The 13,329-nt window shown below is 49.1% G+C and overlaps 2 protein-coding genes across 2 annotated transcripts; one reads left to right on the top strand and one right to left on the bottom strand.

Moving 5' to 3' along the window:
* The first annotated feature begins 248 nt into the window (after positions 1-248).
* LOC123770853 (dentin sialophosphoprotein-like) lies at positions 249-7,149 on the top strand. Its single transcript, XM_069306063.1, has 4 exons — positions 249-742; positions 1,118-1,343; positions 4,269-4,529; positions 6,835-7,149. The coding sequence occupies exons 1-4, from the start codon at positions 249-251 to the stop codon at positions 7,147-7,149; spliced, it is 1,296 nt and encodes a 431-aa protein (XP_069162164.1).
* Positions 7,150-9,916: 2,767 nt separating this feature from the next.
* LOC138353188 (BUD13 homolog) lies at positions 9,917-11,068 on the bottom strand. Its single transcript, XM_069306064.1, has one exon. The coding sequence runs from the start codon at positions 11,066-11,068 to the stop codon at positions 9,917-9,919; it is 1,152 nt and encodes a 383-aa protein (XP_069162165.1).
* Between the last annotated feature and the right edge of the window lie 2,261 nt (positions 11,069-13,329).

The raw sequence follows: 13,329 nt of genomic DNA on the forward strand, positions 1-13,329 counted from the left end.
TGCTCATATCACCAACAAATAATTCAACCTTTCATGATCAATTATTCTGGTGACCTGTTAAACACGTGCCCACCTCCACCCACCTACCGTGCCTGGTGGGTCGTGTTCACCCACCTACCGTGCCTGGTGGGTCGTGCTCACCCACCTACCGTGCCTGGTGGGTCGTGCTCACCCACCTACCGTGCCTGGTGGGTCGTGCTCACCCACGTACTCTCGTGTCACCGTGGGACAGCGTTCACTGCACCAGGATGGTGAGTGCACACCCAAGGCGACGCCAGCAGGCGATACCCGACGCCAGCAGACGACACCCGACGCCAGCAGACGACACCCGACGCCAGCAGACGACACCCGATGCCAGCAGGCGACACCCGACGCCAGCAGACGACACCCGACGCCAGCAGACGACACCCGACGCCAGCAGACGACACCCGATGCCAGCAGGCGACACCCGACGCCAGCAGACGACACCCGACGCCAGCAGACGACACCCGACGCCAGCAGACGACACCCGACGCCAGCAGGCGACACCCGACGCCAGCAGACGACACCCGACGCCAGCAGACGACACCCGACGCCAGCAGACGACACCCGACGCCAGCAGACGACACCCGATGCCAGCAGGCGACACCCGACGCCAGCAGACGACACCCGACGCCAGCAGACGACACCCGACGCCAGCAGACGACACCCGACGCCAGCAGACACAGGCGCAACTCTCGCATGTTGCAGGAGCTACACGGAGGTTGGCAAGAGTGACGTCGCTAACGGGTGGTGATAACATTGTGTGCGTCGTGCGCCGTTATCAGATAAGTTATGAGGCGCGCGTCGTGTACACTGACGCTGGACGGCTCAAACACTTTCATTATTCATCGCTTGTGGTTTGTGTGCGGTTATACTCGCTGTTGTATCGTGCCCGTGTACCGGAGATATGTCATGACTTACATGTTGCGAACCTGGTGCTCCTTTGATGACGGCCTGTAGCGAAACCTGTACATCTTTCCTGAATCACGGCGGCGTTGTTTGCTTCTATCAAACTGTTTATATTCTCAGGAAAGCTACGAGGGTTGTCTAGTGCTGACCCCCCAGTCTACCCCTTTAGTCTCTGCTGTCCCCCCAGTCTTCCTCCCTTGGAAAATAGTGAGGCAGGCCGCCAGAGTGACGGCAGTGAGGCAGGCCGCCAGAGTGACGGCAGTGAGGCAGGCCGCCAGAGTGACGGCAGTGAGGCAGGCCGCCAGAGTGACGGCAGTGAGGCAGGCCGCCAGAGTGACGGCAGTGAGGCAGGCCGCCAGAGTGACGACAGTGAGGGTTACTGCCTCACAATCACCGCCTTCCCTCACAACATGGTTTAAAGAGCTGCTCACAATTGGACTCTAATTACAGAGAAAGGTAGAGATGAGTGATGGTCTCAGTGATGGGGGGTGGGATGAGGAAGCAGATGGATGGGGGTATGGGGTGGGTGGGATGAGGAAGCAGATGGATGGTGATGGGGGTATGGGGTGGGTGGTATGCCAATGTTGGAGGAATGGGGAAGGGAGTGGGCAGAATGTCGTTCAAGGGGGCGAGTGGCTTGTATTGTGATGGGACAGTTACTGAGGAATGATGGGAAGATTGTGCCCATCGTAAGTAATGAGTGAGTGCCCACCTGTGGCTGACTTTGTCTCACATGCCCAGGTACACCTGTGCCCCCCTCCCCTAGCGGGGGATGTGGTGTACGTCGCCCCAGCACTACTGATACACGCTAAACCCCAGCATATAGCGTGTATCAGTAGTAACCTGCAGTAGCCAGTTACTACTGATACAGCAGCACCAGCAGCATCAGTATGAGGCCGGCATTCCGGAAGGGGAACTATGAGGATATGAGAAAATTCCTAACTGATATAGCTTGAGAAACAGAGCTCTGAGGAAAGACGGTTCAAGACATGATGGACTACGTCATGCAGAAGTGTAAGGAGGCAGCAGACAAGGTCGTCCCAGTCCAAAAGGAAAAAAATTAAATGGAGATGAGAAACCCATGGTTTAATCAGAGATGTAAGCTAGCAAAGCAACTAAGTAAAAGGGCGTGGAGAAACTATAGAAACCACAGAACACTAGAGAGCAGAGAAAGATACCAGAGTACCAGGAATGAATACGTCAGGGTGAGAAGAGAGGTAGAGAGGCAATATGAAAATGAGATAGCGAGCAAGGCAAAGACTCGACCCAAACTGCTGCATAGCCACATCAGGAGGAAAACAACAGTGAAGGAACAGGTAATGAAACTGAGGATAGGGGCAGAAAGATTCACTACAAACGACAAGGAAGTGTGCGAGGAACTCAATAAGAAATTCTAGGAGGTCTTCACCTCAGAGTGAGGAGAACTCCCACAGATAAGGGATGGAACATCAAACCAGACACCACTAGAGGAGTTTGTGATTACCAGTGGAGAGGGGAGGAAGCATCTGCTAGATTTGGATGTGACAAAGGCTATACGCCCGGATGGAATATCACCATGGATTCTAAAGGAAGGAGCAGAAGCTCTGTGCCTACCACTCAGGTGCCACTAACAGGTGAACTGCCAAAAATTTGGAAGACGGCCAGTGTTGTCCCAATATACAAGAAGGGTGATAAGCAGGAGGCACTGAACTACAGGCCAGTGTCCCTAACTTGCATTCGATGCAAGATGATGGAGAAGATTGTGCGAAAAAAGCTAGTGGAACATCTGGAGCGGAAAAACTTTGCAACACAACATCAGCATGGGTTCAAAGATGGCAAATCACGCCTAACAGATTTAATATAGTTCTATGACTAGGCAACAAAAATTAGGTAAGAGAGAGAGAGAGAGAGAGAGAGAGAGGGCTGGGCAGACTGCATATTTCTGGACTGCTAGAACGCCTTTGACACAGTACCACATAAGAGACTAGTGCACAAACTGGAGATGCTCCAGTACTCCACTGGATAAGAGAGTACCTAAGCAACAGGACACAGCGAGTCACTGTGAGGGGTGAGGTCTCTGAGTGGCGGGGAGTCACCAGTGGAGTCCCACAGGGATCAGTCCTTGGACCTATACTTTTTCTGATATACGTAAATGATATCCCAGAAGGAATTGACTCGTTCCTCTCAATGTTTGCTGATGATGCAAAAAATTATGAGGAGGATCAAGACAGAGGAAAATAGTATGAGGCTACAAGATGACCTAGACAAACTGAAAAAATGGTCCGACAAATGGCTACTAAAGTTCAACCCAAGTAAATGCAAGGTAATGAAACTAGGAGGCCATTCACTGGATACCGAATGGGAGGTGAAGTCCTTCCCAAAACGAGCAAAGAGAAAGGTCTAGGAGTTAATATCACACCAAACCTGTCTCCTGAAGCCGACATCAAAAGAATAACATCAGCGGCCTATGCGATGCTGGCTAACATCAGAACTACTTTTAGAAACATGTGTAAGGAATCCTTCAGAACTTTGTATACCACATATGTAAGGCCAATCCTGGAGTATGCAGCCCCACCATGGAGCCCGTTCCTAGTCAAGCACAAGATGAAGCTGGAAAAAGTTCAGAGGTATGCCACTAGACTAGTCCCAGAACTAAGAGGCATGATAATGAGGACAGGCTGCGTGAACTGCACCTCACGTCGCTGGAAGATAGAAGTGCTAGGGGGGACATGATCACCATATACAAAATTCTCAGAGGAATTGACAGGGTGGACAAGGCTGAATTATTTAACACGGGTTGTACGCGCACAAGGGTACATAGGTGGAAGCTGAGTACTCAAATGAGCCACAGACAATAGAAAGAACCTTTTCAATGTCAGAGTAGTTAGTAAATGGAATTATGCATTAGACAGTGATGTGGTGGAGGCTGACTCTATACACAGTTTCAAATGTAGATATGATAGAGCCCAGTAGGTTCAGGAATCTGTACACCAGTTGATTGACGGTTGAGAGACGGGACCAAAGAGCCAAAGCTCAACCCCCGTAAGCACAACTAGGTGAGTACAACTAGGTGAGTATTATCAACAGCAGCACCCAAATATATAAACAGCATCAGCAACATCGTCAACACAGCAGCAGCTGAAGCAGTACTAACAACAACAAAAGCAGAGCAGTAAAATTACAAGAGCAGCAGCAGCGTTGGAGCAGCAGCAGCAGCAGCACCTCCATCCCCAGCTTTAGGGCCACATTCAACAAATAATTCAAGCGTCAACATTGTTCAGTTTTAACGCGAGAGGTACAACAAGGCCAGTAGACGGGGCATAGAGAGCCAGACCTCACTCCCAATTTGTCACTGATAGGCAAGTGGTGATAGGCATGTCAGCAGCAGTAGCAGCAGCGTCAGCAGGAGCAGCGGGTCTAGCAGCAGTAGCAGCGTCAGCAGGATCAGCGGGTCTAGCAGCAGTAGCAGCGTCAGCAGGAGCAGCGGGTCTAGCAGCAGCAGCAGCAGGAGCAGCGGGTCTAGCAGCAGTAGCAGCGTCAGCAGGATCAGCGGGTCTAGCAGCAGGAGCAGCGGGTCTAGCAGCAGGAGCAGCAGCAGCAGTAGCAGGAGCAGCGCCAGGGTCAGCAGGTAGGGGCGGCGGGTGGATGGTAGTGTGTGTGCGGGGAGGCGGCCGGCTCACCAAGGCCTGGATGTTATCGTGGTAATGGTACCGTCGCAACTGTGAGTCTACTTATAAAGCTCAATTGTATGTTATTATGTCATTGTCGGGTGTTGTTAACGACTCTGAAGGTGAGGCTAGATACACACGCTGATTAGTTTTTGTCTTTACTCTTACATATTGAACCTCATATATATATATATATATATATATATATATATATATATATATATATATATATATATATAAATATATATATAAATATATATATATATATATAAATATATATATAAATATATATATATATATATAAATATATATATATATATAAATATATATATATATATATAAATATATATATATATATATATAAATATATATATATATATATAAATATATATATATATATAAATATAAATATATATATATAAATATAAATATAAATATATATATATAAATATAAATATATATATATAAATATAAATATATATATATATATATATATAAATATATATATATAAATATATATATATATAAATATATATATATAAATATATATATATAAATATATATATATAAATATATATATATATAAATATATATATATAAATATATATATATATAAATATATATATATATATAAATATAAATATATATATATATATATATATAAATATATATATATATATATATATATATATATATATATATATATATATATATATATATATATATATATATATATATATATATAAATGGTAATGAAGAGAGAAAGAGAAGTAGAGTAATGGGCGTGGAGGCAGCCTCCTCATTACCACGTCCGCCCCCACACACCACAACAACCTCCTCCTCACATATTAAGATGAGGTAATAAGTGAGATGTTATCTACCTCACGCTCGTGCCCCCCCCCCCCCCCCCCCCGCCCCGTCAACACGTGAACCACCACCTTTATGGACCACTTCTCCACACTGTCACCAATATTCGCTTCTCAGAACCACAAGCACGAATACTATTACATTTCTGTTTCTCAGTTCACCTCGTTTAAAATCTATATAATTTTAAAGTTTATTATTTTTGGGGTACCACCTCTGGTGCAAGTGTAGGGACCCATAGCGTCGGAGAAGAAAATAAAGAGTAGTCGAGAAGACCTTGTGGATCCTCATTGAACACTTTGATATTTTCTTCTCCTACCATCCCTAGTGTGTGTGTGTATATAATTATTTTGTTTATATTTCCTGCATTTTTTAATCCTGTAATGTAGCATTCGCGGTCGTCAAAAAGGATGCGTATTGTACGTGCTTAACAAGTGGATGTTTTGGCTTCAGGGTTACAAGACGTGTTCACAACACGATTCATTCAGAAGGTGAGGCTGTCTCTGGTGTGTGTGTAGTCAACTATCATTCCGTGTTGTGTCATATATAGTCCACACGGATGTTTCTTATGTGATGTGTAGCTCTGTATTGTTCTGCCACAATGAAAACCAAGAAACCTTTCAATATAATACATTTATTGCCTTCACTTTTATCAATATTTTAATTTGTAACTACCTCGGAAACGCCTCAATAATTGAGGAAAATTCTCCACTGCTTATCTTTCAGTGTTATCTCAATTATAGCAAAATGATGAATTAGATCTGTATGTAAAGGAAAAAATGATTAAACCACATCTATATTTGTAGTTAATGTCTATTTGATTTAGAAATAGAAATAAGTGATTAAGCAGATCAAATTCTTGACCATACCACATCTAAAGGCAGAGTTTTACCACATACCACAGACAGACTTTCATCTGCTCCGAGACCAGACAATATATACAGTTTTGTGTAACAGTTCGAACGTATCATTCAGTTTACATATACTGTCAGCAGGTGTTATGACTTTGCTTTGTGCTCTCGGATGCAGGTTCGAATCCTCTTCACGGCTCTTGTGGATTTGTTCATTTGATGCATCACGCAATTGTGATTTCTGTATCACATACAAACTATATCGTCACTGAAACGTTTAGGACTGAGTCGTTTCCTGCCACTTAGAGCAGTTGTGACGTCATAAATACAGATTAAGTTATTAGTGTCAGTCCGACCTTAACAAAAAAAAAAGTATTGACATTAGGCATGACAACATGAAGCATTAGTTAGATCCATGTGAGGGGGGGGGGGGTGACGCGAGCCTAATGGCTGCTGTAGCGGATATGTCGCTTTCAGATGACTATCACCACCTGTATGATGGATCAGTCAGTGTGTAGGCCTACTCTCACCTACTCCGCAAGATAGCCTTGAGCCCCAGTGGAAGCCTCTCCAAGCCGGTGGAAGCCTCGCTTACAGGCTGGTGGAAGCCTCGCCTACAGGCCGGTGGAAGTCTCTCCTACAGGCCGGTGGAAGCCTCTCCTACAGGCCGGTGGAAGTCTCTCCTACAGGCCGGTGGAAGTCTCTCCTACAGGCTGGTGGAAGCCTCGCCTACAGGCCGGTGGAAGTCTCTCCTACAGGCCGGTGGAAGCCTCTCCTACATGCCGGTGGAAACCTCGGCTACTTGTCGGTGGAAACCTCCACACGATGCTACCATCAGTGTTTTCTTCCATATGTAACCAAACAAGCAACAGTTAGTAATGTCACTTAACTACTATTTATCAGTTGTAACTACATTGTCAGCACCAACAGAAGGTTGACCTTGGCTTCAAGTGTTACCTCCATTTTAGCTGCTAATTCTCGAAATATTTAGCAGTTCTTTATATACGAGTCTCGTAATAGGCTTTAGTAAGTAAGGTATACGAATGTCATCCTCAGTGAGTTTCTGTTCTTAAATTCAGTTGTATCCACCTGGTTGTGTTAGCGGAGGTGGGAGGGTTGGGTTTCAGCTCCCCGGTGCCGAGACTATTGGGCTATGGCCTGTCTCCATATGAAGCTGAGTGGAGTCTTCTTCCTCAGCCTCACTTCCTATGAAGCTTTTCATTTATGCACTACTCTGACAAGGAAGAGCTTTTAAGGCTCATTCGAGTAGTTAATTTTTTTCCTTGTCACTTTGTTCATGTTCCCATACATACCAATTAATTTGTTCTTGTGTGCACTGTCTGTTTACCAAATTATTTTGTATATGGTGATCATGTCTCGTCTGTTTCTTTTCTCTCTTAGTGACATGAGTTTTAGATACTTTAGACTTTACTCATAACTCATACCTCTGGGTGGGTACCACTGGGGCACTGGGTGGGTACCACTGGGACACTGGGTGGGTACCACTGGGACACTGGGTGGGTACCACTGGGACACTGGGTGGGTACCACTGGGGCACTGGGTGGGTACCACTGGGACACTGGGTGGGTACCACTGGGACACTGGGTGGGTACCACTGGGACACTGGGTGGGTACCACTGGGACTCTGGGTGGGTACCACTGGGACACTGGGTGGGTACCACTGGGACACTGGGTGGGTACCACTGAGACACTGGGTGGGTACCACTGAGACACTGGGTGGGTACCACTGGGGCACTGGGTGGGTACCACTGGAACACTGGGTGGGTACCACTGGGACACTGGGTGGGTACCGCTGGGACACTGGGTGGGTACCGCTGGGGTACTAGGTGGATACCGCTGGGACACTGGGTGGGTACCGCTGGGGTACTAGGTGGGTACCGCCGCTTCAGGAGATGTTATCCAGCCCAAACTTTGAGCTGGGAAAACAAAGACGGGATTTAGACGATTGGAGATCCCAAGTCAGATGGGATTTATTTCAGCGTTAATGTCATAAAATCCCTGAGTTAGAGTTTTGGGCACGGAGGGTCGACTGGAGACCATTCCCTCACTCGTCTCACCAATCTCCTCCCCTCAGTAATTAGTCACCTGGATGTAAGGCGACCAACGGAGTGTGTGCTAGGGGAAAACATGGGTCTTAATGGCCTAACCGGTTCCGGTACCTGCCCAGAGGCTTAAATTGGGAAAATAACAATTGAGATAATATGTTGAGGTGATGAGGCCTACGTCCTACACGCACGCGCACACACGCTCAAAATATTCCCTGGCCTCTTTGCCAAGTGACCAGGGCACCAGGGCATCAGGGCACCAGGGCATCAGGGCACCAGAGCACCAGGACATCAGGGCATCAGGGCACCAGGGCACCAGGGCACCAGGGCATCAGGGCATCAGGGCATCCCACGACATGTTCATAAACTATCACCCGAGCCTTGTTGCCCCAACAGCGCCGCCTCCCCCGTCATGTACACTGACGTCAAATTAACAATTATTTCCCGCCTATCTAAGATGCATTTTCCAATTTAATGGCGCATACTAACTAACTAGCCTGCGATACGCGCCATAAACACGGCTCATCTGCCGCGCCTTCCCCTGCCTAAATGGTGGTTGCCCCGTGTCGTACCGCACAAGGCAGTCGGCCGGGTAATTCTCGCGACCGTAAATCAATTACGGGCGAGACTGCCCTTTCAGGAAGGGCTTTACGGCACTCTGGGCCGCCCGGCGCTCTTTTGTTCTCCCTGAGTGGGTGCGGCGGGTCGGGGGGGGGGGGGGGTAATGGGTGTATGGGGTGGTGGGGGTGATGGGTGTATGGGGTGGTGGGGGTGATGTAATGGGTGTGTGGGGGCGGTGTTGGTGAGGACGCGGGTGCTCTGTGCTCCTCAGGTGTGCCCGTAGGGGGTGTAGGTGTCTGATGGCGGTGGGTCTCAAGGCGGCAGGTGACGGTGGTGTTGGGGTACTTGGAGGGTAAAACCAAGATTAAGGTCTCTAGTGAAATAATTGGTTGTTCTAGGTGAGGTGCCACGTGCACCTACTAGGCCGTGAGCGGGGGAGGGGGGGCCAAGTAGGCAGCACCATGGCCATAAAGAGTAAAGTGTTACCTGATATCCAACGTTAATGTAATATTTGCCGGGTGTGGTTGAACATGGTGTTGTGTGTGGTTGGTGACGGGAGGTTGACCTCCCATATGGGTTAATAATAGTGGTTGGCTGTCGACCCACCTCTCCTCCCAACTTCCCCCCCCCCCCCCACCCCCCATATGTCCCCCATTATGCACCATTAGCCTCCTATTATTTGTAAATCATTTGCAATCGTGTAAGAGAGAGAAAAAACATTCCTTCCTATCCTTGGACTTGCCCACCTCTCCTTCACCTATTCCCCCCTCCTCTCTCCCTTCCCCACCTCCCTTCCCTATTCCAACCTTCCCCACCAACCAACTGACCTCCCCCACCCACAACCCCTCCCTCAACCCCCCCCCCCCCCCCCCCACCTACCTGCGCGCCTCGTCAACAACCTGACTCGGGTTTTAAGTCATAATTACGTTATTTTTTGCTGGTTAAAAGCTCTTGGGATATTTTCTTTTATGGCGATTAATATGATTATGAAGTGATACTATTTCCGCCTTGTAATTTGGGCTGAGGCGGCGCTGAGACCTCTGGTCTGTGGCGGCGCTGAGACCTCTGGACTGTGGCGGCGCTGAGACCTCTGGACTGTGGCGGCGCTGAGACCTCTGGTCTGTGGCGGCGCTGAGACCTCTGGTCTGTGGCGGCGCTGAGACCTCTGGTCTGTGGCGGCGCTGAGACCTCTGGTCTGTGGCGGCGCTGAGACCTCTGGTCTGTGGCGGCGCTGAGACCTCTGGTCTGTGGCGGCGCTGAGACCTCTGGACTGTGGCGGCGCTGAGACCTCTGGTCTGTGGCGGCGCTGAGACCTCTGGTCTGTGGCGGCGCTGAGACCTCTGGTCTGTGGCGGCGCTGAGACCTCTGGTCTGTGGCGGCGCTGAGACCTCTGGTCTGTGGCGGCGCTGAGACCTCTGGACTGTGGCGGCGCTGAGACCTCTGGTCTGTGGCGGCGCTGAGACCTCTGGACTGTGGGGGCGCTGAGACCTCTGGACTGTGGCGGCGCTGAGACCTCTGGACTGTGGCGGCGCTGAGACCTCTGGACTGTGGCGGCGCTGAGACCTCTGGACTGTGGCGGCGCTGAGACCTCTGGACTGTGGCGGCGCTGAGACCTCTGGTCTGTGGCGGCGCTGAGACCTCTGGACTGTGGCGGCGCTGAGACCTCTGGACTGTGGCGGCGCTGAGACCTCTGGTCTGTGGCGGCGCTGAGACCTCTGGTCTGTGGCGGCGCTGAGACCTCTGGACTGTGGCGGCGCTGAGACCTCTGGTCTGTGGCGGCGCTGAGACCTCTGGTCTGTGGCGGCGCTGAGACCTCTGGTCTGTGGCGGCGCTGAGACCTCTGGTCTGTGGCGGCGCTGAGACCTCTGGTCTGTGGCGGCGCTGAGACCTCTGGACTGTGGCGGCGCTGAGGCCTCTGGTCTGTGGCGGCGCTGAGACCTCTGGACGGTGGCGGCGCTGAGACCTCTGGACTGTGGCGGCGCTGAGACCTCTGGTCTGTGGCGGCGCTGAGACCTCTGGTCTGTGGCGGCGCTGAGACCTCTGGACGGTGGCGGCGCTGAGACCTCTGGTCTGTGGCGGCGCTGAGACCTCTGGTTGTGTTGTCACTGAACACTTGCTTGAACACCCCCCCCCCCCCCGGCCCTCCCATGCTTGCTTGAGCGTGAGCAGTGGATGCTCAACATTGCAAACAGAATTATATGCCCTGAAAGAGGCCATTAATTATGCAATTGAGAATAATTTACAGAATGTCATTATTCATACCGACTCTAAATCTTCGCTCCAGGCATTGTTATCCAGTCAGCACAGAGATAATGTACAACTCACAGAAATCCTAAATATAGGAACTGAAGCACATTATCTAAGGCTGTCAGTCACCGTAAATTGGATACCAAGTCACATTGGCGTAGATGGTAATGAAAAGGCAGATTCACTAGCAAAAACTGCCACTGCTCTACCTGTTGTACAGGTTCAAATACCTCCAAGTTTTTCACAGATTAAGGAGCAAATCAAGAAGAAAATACTCCCAACTATCAAAAGTCGCCACAGAGCCAAAGTAGCGGAAGGAAGATCCACTGCGATATGGAACGAACAAGCCACTGGTTACTACTCTTTCAAGCCTGACAAAAAGATATCCAGAGACATTGCAGTAGCCATACACAGACTCAGACTTGGTTACAAGTGCTGCTGGGAGGTAATGAACCCAATAGTTAAAGAGTGTCACATCTGTGGAACAGAAGTAGAGGCGCCACTATTGCACTACTTACTGGAATGTGAAGCTACTGAAGCCCTGCGCATCAAACTATACATTCATCCAACGACAGCAGCTGCATTAGATGCAAAATCCAGTGACTACAATGGTTAGAAACTCTGTTGAAGAATGGGACACACTAGTGAACACTGTGCATACATTTCTACCACCAAGATAATGTTATTAAAACAAGATTAAAACCAGTGCGCTAAAACAGAAGTGGAAAAGACACGGGAGAAAAGGAGGAAACCCCACCTCCATTTAAAACTCTGACCCAAATATCACAGTAACAAGGTTATCGCGATTAACCGAACTCAATTACGGGCTCACTATAGCCCGTGCTATTTGGACATTTTGTTCTGAGTAGCCAAATCTAAAACACCAACAACAACCAGTTGTTCCATGAAGGCATGAAGCACAAGCCGGGGGGTCAAGTGTACCCAGTGAGGACACTACGGGTCAGAAATACCCTCATCTGTGTTTGCCTCGAGCAATTTTCGTGGTTTTATTGCATTTTAAGAACTCTTGGTGTGGCACCCGAGTTGTACCATCGCTCAGTCGGGGGTAAACGAGGGCTTGGGAGGCCTGGGGCCAGATTCACGAAGCAGTTACGCAAGCACTTACGAACCTGTACATCTTTTCTCAATCTTTGGCGGCTTTGTTTCCAATTATTAAACAGTTAATGAGCTCCGAAGCACCAGGAGGATGTTTATAACAATAACAACATTTGAATGGGAAGTTTTCATGCTTGTAAACTGTTTAATAAATGTAACCAAAGCCGTCAAAGATTGAGGAAAGATGTACACGTTCGTAAGTGTTTGTGTAACTGGTTTCGTGAATCTGGCCCCAGGGTCTTGTTTGTTTCCCTGAGCCAGTCCTGGCGCTGGCACACCTCCCCCTGTTGCACCGTGCTTCCCGCTCACCCTGCCCTTCTTCCTTATATTGCACGTTGCTAGCATCCTAAATGCAACGGTAAAATGTGTAGATTCCTCAGCCGAGCACCTACAATCAAAGGGAAAATATCCTCGGGAATAATGGGAGGATAATTGGCTTTGAGAGGCCACCAGCGTCCCGTCTCCGTCGAGGACGCAATAGTGCTTGGCCCTCGGGTAAATAGATGACGTACTGGTGTTAAAGACGGGAATACCATTACAGGTAGGTGATATCATGGAAAGTAATCCAGGTATTCTAAGATGATGACGCTAGTTCTCGTTTTGTAAGTGCACTCATGTGCGCTACTTTTGGTGGCTGATTCGGTCGGCCTTCTGCCATCTACTTCTGCTGCCTGCCGTCCCTGCTTCGAGCCCCCCCTCTCACCGTTATTCCGCGCGCTGACAGTATTACTGGCCATTGCCGGATGCCAATAAGCGAGGCCGTGTTGTCTATGCGGGAGCTGCCACACGCCAGCGGCGGGCTCGGGCGGCCCCACTACCCGCCCATAAGGGGAGTGTGGGTGAGTACTGTTGGGTGTGTACCACTGATTAATGTCTTGTATGTTGCTGACTCCCGCCACCACGCCCCCCCCCCCCTCTTCCCCCGACCATCCGCTCCCCCACCACTATTCCCATCTCCCAGATTTTCCCCACTATAACTCTTCCCACCACCTCAGCTCCACCCCAGCATCACCATTCCCACCACCCCAGCTCAGTATAATCCCCACT

The sequence above is a fragment of the Procambarus clarkii genome, chromosome 56 (genome assembly GCF_040958095.1).
Source record: "Procambarus clarkii isolate CNS0578487 chromosome 56, FALCON_Pclarkii_2.0, whole genome shotgun sequence".
Lineage (NCBI taxonomy): Eukaryota > Metazoa > Arthropoda > Malacostraca > Decapoda > Cambaridae > Procambarus > Procambarus clarkii.

Bases quoted from the DNA above. Each gene is read 5' to 3' on its own strand.
- LOC138353188 (XM_069306064.1), bottom strand. From the start codon at position 11,068: ATGGGAGGGCCGGGGGGGGGGGGGGTGTTCAAGCAAGTGTTCAGTGAC.
- LOC123770853 (XM_069306063.1), top strand. From the start codon at position 249: ATGGTGAGTGCACACCCAAGGCGACGCCAGCAGGCGATACCCGACGCC. The intron at 743-1,117 runs GTTGGCAAGAGT...CTGTCCCCCCAG, and splicing joins GTTGCAGGAGCTACACGGAG to TCTTCCTCCCTTGGAAAATA. The intron at 4,530-6,834 runs GTCAGCAGGTAG...CTACTCCGCAAG, and splicing joins GTAGCAGGAGCAGCGCCAGG to ATAGCCTTGAGCCCCAGTGG.